This window comes from Pholcus phalangioides, unplaced genomic scaffold, assembly GCF_987345545.1.
Source record: "Pholcus phalangioides strain wild (caught in Gottingen) unplaced genomic scaffold, Ppha-v1.0 ptg000007l_1, whole genome shotgun sequence".
NCBI lineage: Eukaryota > Metazoa > Arthropoda > Arachnida > Araneae > Pholcidae > Pholcus > Pholcus phalangioides.
Window position 1 is genome coordinate 16,266,715 of NW_028301600.1, and position 17,574 is coordinate 16,284,288.

The following is a 17,574-nucleotide window of genomic DNA, read 5'->3' on the forward strand; positions in this document are numbered from 1 at the left end:
AATTTTCAACTTGTCCTTATAACTTTTTTCTAGAATTTGACTTTCCAGCTATTGACTTTCATAACTATAATTTCAACATTTTTTTCCTGAAGCAGAGCAGCACTCGTCAAAATTATTTTCTTTGGAAAATGTAAACATTTAGTTCTGTGAGCAGAACTAAATGTTTACATGGTTTTTGACATGACAAGTGTGAAAAACTGGTTTAAACTGTCAAAAACCTAAATGAATAATTTTGGATAATGTTTTAAACACAATAGGTACAACATGATGAAAAACATACTTTTTTGCATATTACAATGTTTTATTCTTAAACATTAATTTATTACAATTAAAACAATATATTGATTACAATTTGCAATTTTGAATTTTTCGACATACAAAGGCTCTAGAACAGATAATATATTCTTTTATGGTACATTTATCTACACTACTGATTACCTGTTCAATTTGCTTAGCGAAATAGAGATGTTTATTCAAGATATGTGTGATAGGAAATAAAGGTTAGGTTTTGACCTCAGAAATTAGCTCAGTATTAAAACAGCCAAAAACTTACTGCCAATGTTGTCAAATAGTTTTTGTTAACCTGATAGATATGTTAAATAACAAAACACTTACTTTAATGTAGATTGAAGTGTTTTATATTTTGAATTATAATTACTGAGCACAAAGTATGTATTTTGATATTTTAAATATTCTGATCTGCCCAAAATTTTATCCCATATTAAAAATTCTCATGCAGCATCTGTTAATACACTAATTAAACTCATTTATTCTCACCTAAAAATATTCTAGGTCAGGTTGTATAAATCATGGGTTTTAAAGAGTATTTTCAATCAAAACAGAGCTGGAAGTACTTCATACCCAAAGTATTTTTTTGCATGTTTAGATACAGCTTCAATTGGAAAAACATTGCATTATATAAATGCTAGTAAATATACCATATCATAGTCAAACTTAGCCATTTTTTACTTTTGTACTAAGAATAAGTTACAGGAGTTTCTTAAGCATCATATTACAAGTCAGCGCTTCCAAATTAATTTTAGTCCTACAATTTAGTATTTTGATTGCTAGATATATTCTAATGTTATGCAATATAAGGGTATTGTTTAAGTAGCAGTGATTATCTAGATAATTTAATAAAAGAAATCAGCACTACATATATGGTGTAAAAGAAGTTTTTAAATACCTATCTGTGTGTTATAAAAAGAGTACAGCAGATTTTTATATCTATATGTAATAACTATAAGCAGTTAAAGAAATTTTGGAAGGTGAAAAATCAAATTGCAGAATATCAAATAGTTCCATAGTTTTTCCTTCAGCTTTTATGCTATGCTCTATTCAAATTGCATATTTTATAAGAAAAAAACCCCATATATATTATCCAAAATAATTCTGCAGAGAGTATAAAATTATTTTACAATCATATTGAGTATTTATTCTTTGTATAACATAGTCATTTTAAGCATTACATGCAATTAATGTGCGTATTTCCAATGGGAATTTTTATATTGAAAAGCAATATTTGAGGTTTTGTGACATTTTTTGACGGCCGTTTTTAATGTGACGGTTTAAATCACGGTTTAAAGTGCCTAAAACTGATATGCGTCAAAAACTTGGCTCAGAGGCATCAGAAGTCATTGAGACCTATATATATTCTTTATATAGGAGATTTTGATTTCTGGGGGTGCTTGAGCACCCATTGACTATGATGTCACTGGTTCTACTTGTTATTATCACTCAAAAGTTTTTCATATATTTACATCCAAAGGTTTCAAGATATAGCGGTTTTTGGTTGTTCTAAACATTTTACCACCACCTTAATAGCAGCAGACAAGATAGAACACAACACAGGGAATCTACAAGCAGATGTGCAGTCTTTCATTTGTGTGTATCGTACCATTTGCCAGTGTGTTTGCCAGTACCGTATCTCCGCCCATGCTTGGATGCCACTTTAAGAATTTCTCTGATCTCATATTGTTTACTTTGATGGGTGCTATCACCTTCTTCTTATTTTGATAAAATATTTCACAAACACCCTGTATATTAATATTGTTTTACAACAAATTCCTTATGAAACATTAAGGAAAAAAAAGCAACTTAATAATTAAATTCTAAAGTAAAATGTCAGATACAATTTTGAAGCAAATGATGCAATTTATTACCATAATCTCTCTAATCTAATTCATGAAAAAGATTCTACGGTGTAAGTATATAGTGAAATAGAATGCGTAAAATTTCATCATAATGCATAAAAACTCTTTCATTGAAAACAAAAGCAATTTGTATATAAAACTACTCACCTATTTATTAGAAGCCAACTTTCCAAACATGTTGCTGTACAATGCCTTATCTTTTATATGCTGTTGCTTCATTTTGTCACGACACATTTCAATAGATTTTTTGTAAAGACTGCTTTCAGGCTTAAAACTCAGAAGTTTTTGAAAATCTTCTAATGCATCATCACAATCATTTGTAAGCACATGACACTGAAACCGAAAACAAACAGTAATATAAGTCACTTCAAAAGACTAAAATGATTTCACAACAGAGTAAGCTGATTAAGCTTCACTAGGTAAAAAAATACTATTAGATTTACTTTCAATTTTTTAACAATCACACTGTATCATATTATTTATTGCAGCACAACTGCTTCAAAGATGGGATGCTTCAATTTGAAAGATAATTATGCTTGTATGTGGGTGATTCTCACAGAATTGGTCTAAATTGTGTCCACAGCAGTTTTTACGTTTAATATATTTCGCACAGAATTTGCTTTTTTGCCACTTTCTATTTATATTTGTGTTTCTAACAAGTCGCCATTCTATCTATAATTTTTTCATCAATAGATTTTTTGAATTCGCTTGAATAAATTTTTATTTCTTAAGGAAATGTCCTTTTCCTAGCTGTCCCTAGCTCATTTTTTAAATTTTAAAATAACTTTCTATCAGAAAACAATTATTTTTTCAATAATATATATTTTTAGGACCAGAAAATATTTTTTATCAATAGTTTACAGCCAAATGAAAATTTTCCCCAGCTTTTGTTTTTCCATTTGTGACACTTGAAAAACATTGGTTTTAAATACAACTATTGGTTTTAAACTACAACACCAGTAGCCACCTATGAAATTTTGCTTTGGAAAGGTTAAGAGAAGAATGTAGCCATTACTTGAACTTCCTTTTAAATTAGTTAGAGTTGTAAGTCACTTCACAAATTAGATTTATTCAGAAAAAAATGAGGCTAGTGTTTTTATTAAATGTCCTTCGCCTGGCTACTTTTTTTTACATGTCTTTCTTCTGGCATTAGGTAACCAGAAGGAAGGTTTGATCATAAGTTGGGGGGGGAGAAAAAAAAATCCAAATTTCTTGGCTGCATCATCAAGCAGCAGTAATGTTTCATCTAATGATTTTCATAATGCAACTCGTGCTCTAGCAAAACAGAGACAAATTAGAAATCTGTTGTCCCTATAGCATTGACAGAAAAAGAGCAAGAAACACACATAAAAAAAATAAAAATGCAATTGACAAAAAAATTATTCAGAGTATCAGTGCTTGTCCGAGTTGAAAATAAAATATCAAACTATATGGGGAACTTGTTGTGAGTGTCAAGCATAAATATTAAGTTAAACACTGAAATAGGCAAAATGCCACATCGGATTTGCCTATTTCTTGGTTGAACTTAACTTCATGGTTAAACTTAAATAAAATTTTTTCACTATTAATTTTGGATAAACTTTGCTGCTGACTATATTTCATTTATCAGCAGGTGAAGAAGTGTCCATAAGAATATTTTTGGGTTTTTTTGGTTGACATTTAGTTTTTTTTGTTCAATTTTGTGAGAATGATCCATATGCGACTTGGTATAAATCATTACATTGAAAAAACTGCTAATTCCTGTCATTCATGTACATCTTAAAATTGTTCAATTGATATAGTCAAACTTTTATAACTCAAATTTATATTTTTAAATCATTTTGAAAATATTCGGAAAGCACTTCAATGCATAAATGGTTTGAAGAACGAACTACTGTTAGCCACAAAATAATTCAAGATTATCATTCTGTTCATTCATTTTTGTTAACATCACAATTAAATTATCTAAAAAGACATTTGTAATGCAGATAAAGCTGGAATGTTCTATCATTCCTGACAAAGCGAAAATTCTAAATTTACTTCAAGTTTGTTATATAGCAACATTTTTTCCCGCAAATGTAAGCTCTTGTTATAACAAACTACTGCATTTTTTATGCAATGTATTTTTATTCCGATGTTATAATTGAAGAAAAAAAAAACTTTCAAGATATTTTAATTTTATGAAATAAACATGAAAAAATTATTTTTACATTTTTTTTGGGGGGGAGGATTATTCTACTTCATGTAACTTTTTATAGTGGATATGCTCAAAAAGAATTTTTTAAAAAGACAGCTGCAAATTGCAGACATGAAAAAATCAGACTTTCTGACTAGCTCATTTTATGAACTGCACATGTAAGTTTATCAAATGTTTTCATTGTTTGCTCAGACCTGCATTATAATTTATAATGATTGTTATGTATATTTGATGGCTGAATACATTGAAAGTAGAAATAATGTGTGATAAACATATGATTTCAGTATGAGTGTTTCAAATTGTTGTTTGCTCAAAGTTATTGTAGAAAATGTTGTAATGCACAACAATAAATCAATTTCTAAAGCAAATGATTAAACATTACATTAGTGTTAAATGTTTAAAAAAATGTTAACAGAATATCACCTGTCCTCTTTGATACAGAGCTTTCTCATTTTCTGGATCTAAAACCAGTACTTTATCGCATAATTTTGTTGCCTCTATATAATTTCCTAATTTCTTGTAGCACATTGCACAGTTATTATATCCAGCAACCAATAACAAGCGTCTTGATTCCTCAGATTCAGGCAATACTCCTGGCTCTTTCTCTAAACAAGCAATAATCTTCTTGAACTGCCTCAGTGCAACTTTGTAATAACCTTCCTGATACATAAACATAGAGGCTTAGACTTGGCTTAAGTTGAAAGATTTGAATATACAGTATATATACCTAAAGTGTTTTAAAACCAAGCAAGAAAATTTTCAGCACATGAAAAAAACCCCTTCTCAGCAATATCAAGTTTTTAGCAATGTTTTAAATCAGAAACAATTACTAATAATAATTGCTGTTTGCAACCATTTTGATTAACATAAGTATAACACAGGAATCTGGAATAGACCTATATGCTTAACAAGCACAACCACTTTCTTTTCTAAACTGCCCATGATTTTTGAGTAATTATTTCTTTATGAAAACATGCGAATTTGCAAAATATCCTTAAAACATTTTCTTATATTTAAAGGGAATTTTTTTTTTTAAATTTAAAAAGTACAATTTTTTGCTTTTGATACGAAACTTTTAAGTTAGCAACCAGAATCTCAAAAAACATTTTTATAGAAAACAATTTTTTTAGAAAGAGAGATAAGTCTCTTTCAACTTCAGTAAGGTTTGCCTTTTTTTTATTGTTATCAGTAAAATACAGATGTTTCTTGATTTGCTAACATCACCATCTTGACACAGCATGACATCAGTTAGGAGAGTGAGGGCTGTATGCACTAACATGTTTTAAACTGCAGTCACAATTTCTGGATAAGAGATCAACATAGATTGGTTAAAAACTTGAATTTAAACAATCCGTGTCTATCTCTTATCAAAAAAATGTGAATAAAGTTTAAACCATGTCTGTAAATACCGCCCTGATATTGCTTTAATATACTCAAAAGCTAGGCATGCCAACCAGTGACATACAAATTATTGAGAGAGATAGGTGGCTTTTTTTTTCTCAGCCCAAGATATCAAGGAAACAGATATTTTTCTTGATATACACTCATGTGCAAAATTAAGAGAATTTGCTCATTGTGTCAATTTTCACAAAAGGTACTTAACCAAAGGTACTAATAATGCCACCGAAGAAATATGCAAATATTCAGTGTCAAATACAGAAGTGTGCACGTGCGTGTGGGAGAAGGTGTGACCATGGAGGGGATGATAAGTGCATGAAGTGTTTTCCCATGATTTGTGTGCTCATACACCTCGACGACATTCTCTGTTTCCTCACAAGAGTTGGGTAAATTTTATAAGCTATCAGATAAAATGAGTAGCTATAAACATATGGATGATGGAATGAGATAGAGAATCATCTGTAGATTGGACGCAGGGAAATCACAAGTGAAGGTGGCTACAGAGCTCGATGTTACGCCCAGTGTCATCTGCAATTTGTGCAAACAGTTTCAGGACACTGGATCCATATTGAGAAGACCTGGACAAGGTTGTCAAAGAGCCATGACGACCAATGAGGATCAATATTTGGCACTTTCAGTGCAGTGCCATAGGACTGCTACAGAATCACAGCTCTTACGTGAGCTGTATGCTACTACTGGAACTCGAGTTTCACAGTTTACTGTTGCCTGAAGGCTTCATGAGAAAGGGCTTTATGACAGAAGACCAGTTGTTTTAGTCCCACTCACTGCAGCACACAAGGGAGCATGTTTAGCATGGTGCAGACCAGTGGTTCTCAACCTGAGGCCATATGGCCCCCTAGTGGTACTGGGATACTTCAAGGGGGCCGCAGAAGAAAATAGAGAAAGGGGCCATGACAGGTGGTTTGGAGGGCTGCAGAGAGGTGAGAAGAAAAATTAAGGTGTGAAGAAATAAAGCTTTTATATTAGTGACTATACACTTATAGAATCCAACAAAACCACCCGTAAAACCAGGGCCGTCTTAGGGCATGGACCCACCCGGGCCGCACTACCTACATTTTGCAACAAGTTCCCTAGGATGGGGTTTTTCACAGGCCCCTGGCTAGATTTTTCACAGACCCCTTCTCTATATTAAATTAAAGTGTGAAAAACAAAAACTGATGAAAACCATATCAGGCCCCGGGCTGCAGCTATGTCAGTCCCACTTTTGTGAGGGGTCATGCCCATAAGTGACCCCACTTTATGATATTTTGTATAGTACAATTAATTTTGAAAATAAGTAGGAAATATGTAGGCTGTTTATTTTCAGATAAGTACGGGACTACCATAGCATAACTTTGCCTGAGGGCATCATGTTGAGACGGTCCTGAACAGAACTCGGACTAGCGGGGAGATCGATAAATTATAGGCCAGTGGTCTGGAGGACAATTTTCTTAGCAAAATTTTCTTGAGTATAAATTCACTGAAAAAATCATTTCAATACGTATAAAGGATCTTGCTTCTAGATGAGAGTTGAAGACTCTGGGTAAGGCGGGGAGCCACGAGAAAAAAATATGGTTCAATGGGGGCCACGGGCAAAAAAAGGTTAAGAAACACTGGTACAGACAACATTAGCCTTGGACCAGACTTCAGTGGAGCATGTGCTCTTCACAGATGAGTCGAGATTCAGCCTTGACACTGATTCTTGACGTACCCTCATCCGGAGGAGAGAGCCTGTGACTCGATACCATCCCTCTCACATCAGGAAAATGTACCACTATGGTAATGGAGATGCCATGGTCTAGGCAGGCATCATGATGGATGGCCCCACACCCCTCCATGTGTTTGACAGTGGGTCCCTGACTGCTAGGAGGTATAGAGAGGAGATCTTGGAGCCTTATGTTAGACTTTCCAGAAGCGCAGTTGGCCCTCAATTACTGTTCATGGACAACAACGCTCGTCCACATTGAGCTCACCTGGCCAACAATTATCTGGAAAGTAAGAATATTCATCGTATGGACTAGCCAGCCAGATCTGCTGGCCTAAATCCTATAGGACATGTCTGGGACACTCTTGGGAGGACAATTGCATGTCGCCATTCCCCTTCCGAGAACCATTCCGCAGCTGACAACTGTGTTGCTGCAGGAGTAGGACCTATTGCCTCAAAGACTCCTCAACTGCCTTGTGTCCAGTATACTGTCATGCTGTGCATGACTGTGAGAGGGGACCATACCCCATATTACACTCATTTTCGGTTTGATCTTGCAACATGGATTTTGAACGTTCCTGTAATGATGAGCTTTACTGACAATCATGTGTGCATACTATGGCTTTTGTATGGCATATCTCTTTCTCTGTTGCATCTGTATATTCTCTTTGTATTCGTATCAAATTTCATTAAAATCTGTCCATTGGTTTTTCAGAAATTTGACATAATGTGCTAATCCTCTTAATTTTGCACGAGTATATATTAAGTTAAGAAAGGCTACTAATGACTCTATACTTCAGTGCCTCATGCCATAGTGCGTGAAATAAGGAAGGCAGGGTCATGTCTTCAGTGATGTATATGGTAGCATGCTTGCCTGGTTTGCAAGACACAAATCTTCAAGCCTGGGTTCATGTTTCAGTGGAGACCTGATAACTTTTTGTTTATTATTTCTTTTAATTTTATTTTTTTCTTTCTATTATTATGCATCGTTATCATTCAAAGAAGATGTAGCAATAGTCATCTTTCTCAGAGTCACTACTTGAGAACTCGTCTGTATCAATATCATCACTAGGAACATAGTCTTTATCACTGAAGTCTTTTCAAAATCATTTTCACTATCTTGAGTGGAAAATAATTTTTTAGGTCTACCTAATGTTTTATGGTCTACCATTGACTATAAAATATACAGAGTGTTTCAAAAAGAATCATCTGATTAAAAAAAATCATAACTATTCAGCTTTTAATCTGTATTGATCGAATAATGTATAGGTAAGAAGAGGGAAATCTCAAGTTTCACGCAGTTGCTGACAGGTAGCGCTAATGCTCTTCCTTCGGCAGCCACTTCAGTGTTCGTCAAGATTGTGACTGCACAACAGAAATCGTTTTGTGTTCTAAGCTTCGCAAAGTGTGAGTTCATAACAACTGTTCATCGTGCTTTTCATCGACAATACCCTAGTGTTGAACTTCCTACTGCTCAGAGCATTAGGTGATGGTATAAACAATTCTGAAACATGGGTGCAAAGGGAAATCCCCTGGCTGTCCCTGCATGTCAGACGAAAATGTGGAGCACATCCGACAGAGTTTTGCACATAGTCCACAGAAATCCACTAACAGTGGATGCAAACATGCTCGCAAAAGTTTGGGACGTATTTGACTACCATATAGACATATGCTGTGCATCCCAAGGTGGACATATATTGAGCACCTTTAATTTGGTTTGTAAAAAACTTTATGATTAGCCATGTAATATAAAACTAATCTTAAGTTCAATATTTTTTGTAATATACACATTTCAAATCAGGTGATTCTTTTTGAAACACCCTGTACTTTTAAGAACAGGAATTATTTTTGTTTCCTTGAAATTAAAGTGAAACAAATTTAACTACGGTGATATCTCGGCCAACAAAGATGATTCATTTCTCAATCATGCTTGTTAGCCAAAATGTGATTTCCCATAGGTTTCTATGGAAAATTATTTAATTTGTTTCAGAAACAGCCCAAAATTTGAAGATAAGTTTTTTAAAACACCAAGTAACGCTATAAAAAACTCAAAAACTGACTGAAGGCTAAAATGGACAGCTTCAAAATTGTATAAATTAGAATCTGCAGAAAAATAAGAGATATTGAAGATCTTTTTATTTTACAATAATGTACACAACCAATACTAGCTTTAGTCTACTAAAGCTGTTGTTGCCACCTCCAGGCCCAGACTTAGACAGGTGTGAAAGGTGCGGTTGCAGGGGGGGCCGCAAAATTTCAGGGGCTGTAATTTTTCCAAACGAAACTCTTTCCTTTCTCAGCAAATGTAGCAAAAATTTTTGATTAAAATTCAATTTTTTTCCCTTAAACTAGCATTGATTGTAAGAAGGAGATTTTCAGTTTAAAACACCCATTTTTAGTGTTATTAGCTTAAGGAGTTTTTTTGAAAAAAAAAACAGCAGTTCAACAAACCCTCTTCACTTGTCAAGTGGTAGAATGGGTCGAAATTTCGCTTGTATGTGTGTGTCTTTTGATGGGGCTATAATACCACTTCCTATTCTATTTCTTTATTTTTGACCCCTTAAAATCTGCACTTCCTAATTGAAATTGGAGGTGCCCATTGTGCAAACAAGGTAAATTTTTTTCTTGCGGTACTTCAACTATTGATGTTTAAAAGTACCTTTTAGCATGGACATGGCTAAATAACAACTGCCACAGAGCAAGGCTATGTCTTCTTTCGTTCATAGTGTTGAAATCATTTCACAAATGGTTGCATTCGAAGATATGAGCAATTTTTCTGTAGAGAACCAAAAGTACTAATTTTTTCAGTCAACACCAATTGTCTCATCCCTCTAGCTAAGGATGAGAAATTGGATAGAATGTGAACATTGGGGATTAGCAATTTTATAGCAAAGTATGAATATTTTTTTTGGATTTTTCTACCCTGCTCTATTAATTTTTCATCAGTGAAAAGTTTCTTCCCAATATCTTCAGGAAGCAGTCGTATGCAGCATATAAATTCTAAATTTAATCCTAACAACAATTTTTTACTACTGAACCTCTGAAAAAAGGTGAGGCGTTTCATTCTGTTTTTTTTTAATTTTTTCTCATTATTCACCTGCTATTTCACCAAATACCAACTCTGGCCATATCGCTATATTGCAATTTACTGCCATTAATGAGATGGATTGGAAATGAAGGCACTGTCTCTTGGTGGTCATCTCAAGTTCATTAGGGAAAATATCTTATCCATATCCTCCCTTGGGTTCAAACCCAGGACTGTGATAGCAACCTTCAAAGTGGTAGATGAGCATCTTACCACCACGCCACTCGGGTGCTCTTCAAATGCTAAGTACAGTACCAATATTAGAGATGTTTTGTTTCATGAATAGGAGTTTATTCAAAAAACATTTAGAATACAAAACTTAAGAGGCTCAAACATTCAGGATATAGGCAGAGGCACACATGGGAAGGAACACATGGGTCTCGTGTCCCCCATCCAAGACGATCAAAAATTAAATTAAATATTTTTGTACAAAAAATTACAATATCAAAAGAAAATACATTCATATGCTGTTTACATCAATTTCTGTTGATTTAAATGCTTTTTAAAGGTTGGTAACTCAAAATTTCTCTGGAAGCGATTCTCTTGTGGTCCTTACAAAAGTCAATCCTGCGTGCTTCCCTGGATGTAGGCTATGTTGCAGCCCCAGTAGTTCATTCTCTGATAAGGCCACGAGGTTGCCTACTGTTAAATAAATTATATCTGAGCATCCTGAGAGTTAGGACGATTGCAGATAATGTTCAACTACCTATACCTGAGTGAATTGAATTGACACATTAGTGTCAAATTGAATGTTGAATATTCAAATTTTCAAAAAGATTGCAATCATGGAATTCTATTTCTGCAAAAACTCTTGGTTTTAAGTAATGATATTGAAGAGCTCATGTTGTTTTAATTACATCTCACTGTCCAAGAATATACTATACTATACTCCAAGAATATGCTCTACTATTGTGCTACAGAGGACAAATATTTTCTTCTCTTAGAGTATGTGTATGAATGCTGAATAGAACTGCGCATGGACAGCTTCCTAGCTCAGTTAATAACTTAGCAATGTTGGCCCTCAGATGGTAACATATAAAGAAACAATGTCATTCCACTGTTTATACAAAGTACAAAAGCTTGGATAACCAAGAGGAGATTAAGTTCGAACAGAAAATTCACATTCCTCTGTGGGGAACCAGCAACCTTTTACTGTCTATTCATACATATGCTCTAAGGGAAGAAAATATCTGTCCTCTGTAACTTAATGGTAGAGCACTCGCATGGACAGTGAGGGGTTGGTGGTTCAATTCTCCACGTGAGGAATGTGTATTTCTTTCTGAACTTCATCATCTCTGCTTGGTTATGCCAACTTTCTTACTTTGTATGAACAATAGAGAGTGACATAGTTTTTCTCTACATGTAGCCGGCTGGAGGCTAACATCATTAAGAGCTATTAGCAGATCTTGGGGGCTGCCCACGCACAGTCCCATTCAGCGTTCATACATATGCTCTAAGGGAAAAAAATATGTCATCTTAGCTTAATGGTAGAGCACTCGTCCAGACAGTGAGAGGTTGGTAGTTCAATTCCCCCACAGGAGAATGTGAATTTTATTTCTAAACTTCATCTTCATCTCTGTGCTTGGTTATGCAGTCTTTTGTACTTCATATGAACAATGGAGAGTGAAATCACACATTTCTCTCTGCATTTTGTGGAATACAATACTTTTCTGCTTTCTTATATTAAGGTACTAAAAATTACAGAAAAAAAAAAAATTTGCTTGTTTCAATTATGCAATTTCACATAACGCTAACAAAGCTTGCAAATTATTTGCACTATTTTCTTTCATCACCAGCATTGTGTACACCCACTCAGACTATATGCACCTTCAAATATGCACATGTAAAAATTATTTAAAATTATGTTATATTCTTTGTATAGTTTACTGTATAGATAATACTTATATACCGCATGAATATATATTTTTTATTCATCATTTGCTCCATACAGAGTACAGCCTCAATTAACCGACCTCTATCAACCAAGTATTTGACTAGACCAAGGCATCTTCAACCCGTTGCTCCCTTAAGCACCCAAGTGCTCAATGCTCATGTCCGATTTTGTGCTCATGGGCACTTGATCAATGTTCCAATCAAACACCTCATACAAATCCCATTCAAGGATTGAAATCATTCTGATTTCATGCATTCACAAGTCAAACTTGCCGTAAGGGTGTTCTTCTTTTGATGATGGGTATAGGCAGTGCTGTCGTCTAGAAAAAGGTTGAAGACCTCTGGACTAGACAAAAGATGACTGTTCATATACGTACCATTGTTGCAACCAAGAAAAGTTCACTAATGAACAGAAGAGAAGTGTAGTGTCAATGGAAAAAAAAATAAACCATTAAAATACTCAAAATTGGAGAATCGATCTATACTATATTCCACAAGCAATATGAAATGTGGTATTGGAAAAATGATGGTCAGAGATCAGAAATGACAAGCAGAAATTATAAAAATTTCATGGCAAGATTGAGTTAAGAAAAACTTCACATTAAAAAAAAAAAACCACATTTCATGAAGCAGTTAGTTTAAACAGCAATATGCTTTAGGAGTTTCCACCTCTGGTGTCATTTTGCATGAGTGATCTTTAGTAAAAGACTGGTTGGTGATGAGTTGTTCCCTGTGAACCAGGGTTTCCTCAAAAAATCTAAGGAAAAAATAAAATCTCTAAGATAAGCTCTCTCACTCTCTCTCTCATAAAATCAGAGAACTGGGTATGTACAGAGAAAAGCTATCATTAGAGAAAATAAATTTACTCACACAATTGGCAGCATTCTATATTTCACATATTTTCAAGGATTGTTTCTATTAACCAAGGGTCTCTATATACAAGGTGACTTCAAACTTACTCCGCACAGTTAATCAAGGTTCTGCTGTGTATAATATTTGTTAATAATTCTTTTTTGAGAAACATAACACTAATGTTATTCTATAAAGATTTTACTGCAACATCAGGGAGGAATACTTGACTCTTTCTGATGATATTAAAAAAAACAAAAGCTTTAAATTTGATGCAAGCAGATTTATGACAGATAACTATTTTAACCATGCAGAAATCATCTGTTTCTCATAATTTATGATTACTTTTTTTTAGAGGAAAATGAAATATTTGAATCCTACCTTGAAGTAATTAACACCCTTCATCCTGGCTTCTTTAGACTTTTCATACTTTTCATCACTGTTCATCTCCCAGATATCTTTTGCCTTTATTTAATAGGGATAGAGGAAAATGAGAACATAAAAAAAAATGCACATTTGAAGTAAAGTAATATGAAATTGAACTACATGATTTTTCATTCATGCATTGATACATGTTATAAAGCATTATCATAAAGATTGATTCCCTGCTATGATCGCCAATGTATGCTGATACAGAAATGTTACACAATATATTAGAATCATTGTTAAAATTAAAATTTAGATAAAGTCATTGGTTATACCATGCTTTCTCTTTGTGGCATGCATGATGTAACAACGGGGTTACTGTATATTATAAGTCAGATTTATATGATTCTGTAGGAATCTACTTATGGCTATTTCTAATTCTGTGTTATCAAGCATATCCTCAAACATCACATCTCTCAATTACAATTCCTTGAGTTTGTTCATACATGGGAATATTTTTTTTTAAAATCTCATTTCAGATTTTTTATTCACATTTCTTGAATAGAATCATTAATTTCAAGAGAAGAAAAAACACTTTAACTAAATTTTTTATGTTCAAGATACCCTTAGGAGGCCATGACTGGGTGCAGTGATTAAGGTTGACACCCTTTGGAATGAGATTAGAATATTCAATATCTCTTGTATCACTGCCATATATCAAAGCACTTATAGCACAAGGGGTTGAAAGACCCATAGTAGTTGTAAGTGTATAATCAGTATTTACAAATACAAATTATTAGACAATTAAGACAATTAGCAACAGAAAATAAAAAAAATATGCATATATTAAGTAAGATGAGAACAAAAAATAAAATGCATATAATACTTTTTCATGATTTAACATGTCATTTATTTCATTAATTCTAAATTCTCATCTACCTTTGTCAATATGTTCATATTTTTATTTTGGTATTTTAGTTTTACACTATAAAACTTTGATAAAAATTCTTTTATAAAACTTGAAAATGTATAACCAATAAGCACATCTGTTACATTTGAGCGAACTTAACTGATCCGTCTATTGGTTGCATCTTTCAAGTTTTATAAATGAACTTTAATCAAACTTTTATAGTGTAATACCGGCTTAACAGAATTCCTTTAAATTTTATAGTTATGTGTCTCTTTTTTTTTTTGATGCAGACTCCCCCTTATCCCTAATTTTTTTTATTTGGGGCTCAAGGGAAGAGGTAGGGCTCAAATTTGTCACACACAAGACAACCTTGAATACACACATTTGAGTCACATTAATGCAACCAAAAGTTTATATCTGGTAAAGCAAATTTTGTGCAGTCCAGGCAGCAGCAACAATAGCATCTCTATTATAGAGGCAAACAAGGTGCTGCCTTGGGTCTCATACATTGGAAGGGCCTGACACACATATGAAACTCAACAGTTGAAAATAAAAATCTTACTTTTATTTTTCAGCCACAAAGTGGCTTTCTTTAGTTCTTGTGGATGGTCCAATTGGTCAGTTTTAATCTTCATTTCCCATGCTCTCCAATACCTACTATTATTAATATGAGCTTGTGGAGGGCTGCACCCTCATATCTAGGAGGTAATGGCTCATTCCTTTCTTCTAGAGGAAGTGTTTCTGATTTTTGTTCTGTGCTTTGTAATGCAAACTGTTTTCACCTATACACAAAATGTGCGTCATAATTTTCAATGATGACTGTTAGTTACTGTCCAAGACCATGAAAAGTATATACAAAATTATTTTTTTCATCCGGACAGAAGTTTTTAATGACTACTCTACTTGTTGAACCCTCAAACTAAGCAAATTAAAAATTAATAAACCAAATGGTCCACATATGCTGCCCAAATAACCTTGAAAATGATAAAATTTCTGCTTTGGCAGAATCATTAATTGCAATCTACAACATTTGTACTATTTGATAATATATCGATGATTCCCTACTCAATTGAAACCAATTACACAAATTTTGTAGATAGGATTAGGTAAAAACTAGGAAAAGTAGGACAAAAATAGGACATTTTACTGAAAAGTAAGATTGAGCCCTGCAAAAAATATAAAAAATTAATCATTTATACCTTTTCAAAAGAAAGAAGTTTAACTTGATATTCCAATGTCTTGTATGATGGAATACGATATGTTTGATATCTATCTGGATCAAATGCATATTTTGGCTTGAGGTATATTATTGATGTCTCTTTCTGTCGAAATTTAAATAATGCATATTCCACTCCTTCTGGAATATTATCTGTGATGCCTTCTCCAAGAATGAATTCAACTTCTCTATCATCAAAAACCAAGCCTTCAGAATAGCCAATTATTTTAACTATAACACAATAGAAAATATAGTATTAAAAATCACACTAATTAAACTGAAATACAATTGTATAATTAAATACTACAAATTCATTAGTGATATGCAAAATATAACAATTTATACAATTCTTAGAAAAGTTTTTTTTTTAATTTTATAATTTTAAAAAAGGAATTTAAAGTTCTCTCGCACACAAGCACACTATTTTCCAATAGGAAGAAAATAAAGCTGGTTTGTAGATAATGTTTCAAGAGCCTTGCTCACTTTGAGAAAGCAATTGTCTCTCTCCTTCCTTAATCTTTCACCTCAATGTAAAGATCAATTTTTTGAGTAAGGGTCTTAATCATTGTTTATAAATGTAATTAAATTTAAAGAATGCATATGTGTGTGTGGTAATGAAAATGATAAATATAAAAATTTGTTTCCTATACTAAGCAAATAAATTCAATGAAAAATATGCTATAAAATTTTCTTTCCCTTCACCACCAGTTTTACCAAAATTGAAGATGTATACAAATTGAAGATAAATACAAACATTTAACAACTTATGTCCAACAGTTTTTCAAAATCTTGTATCAAGGAAAGAAAACATCTTCAATAAGAACTACGCTGATAGAAACATGAATGATTCACTTTTTACTGATGCTCCCTCATTAGGGAAAAGAGAGCCTTCACCCTTTTCAATCACTTTCCGTAATATTCCCTCATCCTTCTTAGGCGAAAGGTCTTCATACTTCCAGTCAACAAGTTCAACTTCAAAACATAGGATGGAATATGGAGGAATAACTTTGGGTATACCCATCTCACCATAACCATAAGTTGGCTGAACAACAAACAATGATACTTCATTTTTTCTCATGCTAGAAATAGCTATTTCTAAACCAGGTACCACTGTCCCTGAAAAAAGACAGGAATTTCAAATAGTTTTACATGCATATCTGAACAATTTTTGACATTGTATCAAAAAAAATATTCAAACTACCAAAAAAATATAATCAAAGTACCTTATCACCCCATGATTCATCCCTACTTAGAATACAACCACTCTCATTGAATGTCCTACACCTTTATGGTGCCCTCCACTATAGACCCTGCTGTGGAGAGGGCAAACAGTCATCCTGCATACATTATTGGCAAACTTGGAAAAACAATGTTGAGTAGCATCAACATTATTTGCTAACCTAGATCCAACTATCTGGTATCATTTTTTCCATCTTTCTCTTTCATCAATAAATGCTAATGAATTCCTCCTATTATTACACTTCCTGAATGTCATTTACTTATCAAGATAATTATAATGTCATCCATGAACTAAAGAGGATTGTGTTTGGTTCTTACAGAGGGTTCATGCAACACAGAGAAAAATTACTCCTTAAACTCCACCCATTCATTTTCAACCTCAACTGATTCCAACTGGTCTTTGAAGTAGATTGCTGTTGTAGGTTCCTGTAATACCTGTTGGCACAAAAAAATTATCAAGTTCCATTAAAAAAAATCTCTCTCATATTGATCACTAGCTGAGAAGTTCTGCCAATGAATGCTCAAATAAAATCAAAAGCTCCTAAGATAATCATCCTCTTGTGTTTACACACATGGAAAATTTC

General features: G+C 33.3%; 1 protein-coding gene across 5 annotated transcripts in view; it reads right to left on the reverse strand.

Moving 5' to 3' along the window:
* The window catches only part of LOC149084982 (peptidyl-prolyl cis-trans isomerase FKBP4-like), a 46,673-nt gene that overhangs the window by 18,385 nt on the left and 10,714 nt on the right, over positions 1-17,574 (reverse strand). For all 5 annotated transcript variants that reach the window (XM_089232726.1, XM_089232725.1, XM_089232728.1 and 2 more), the window contains exons 3-7: positions 16,604-16,867; positions 15,735-15,982; positions 13,641-13,724; positions 4,753-4,989; positions 2,301-2,486 (exon numbers count right to left, since the gene is read on the reverse strand). In XM_089232726.1, coding sequence (XP_089088852.1) covers positions 2,301-2,486; positions 4,753-4,989; positions 13,641-13,724; positions 15,735-15,982; positions 16,604-16,867 — 1,019 coding nt within the window. The remainder of the gene's footprint in view (positions 1-2,300; positions 2,487-4,752; positions 4,990-13,640; positions 13,725-15,734; positions 15,983-16,603; positions 16,868-17,574) is intronic.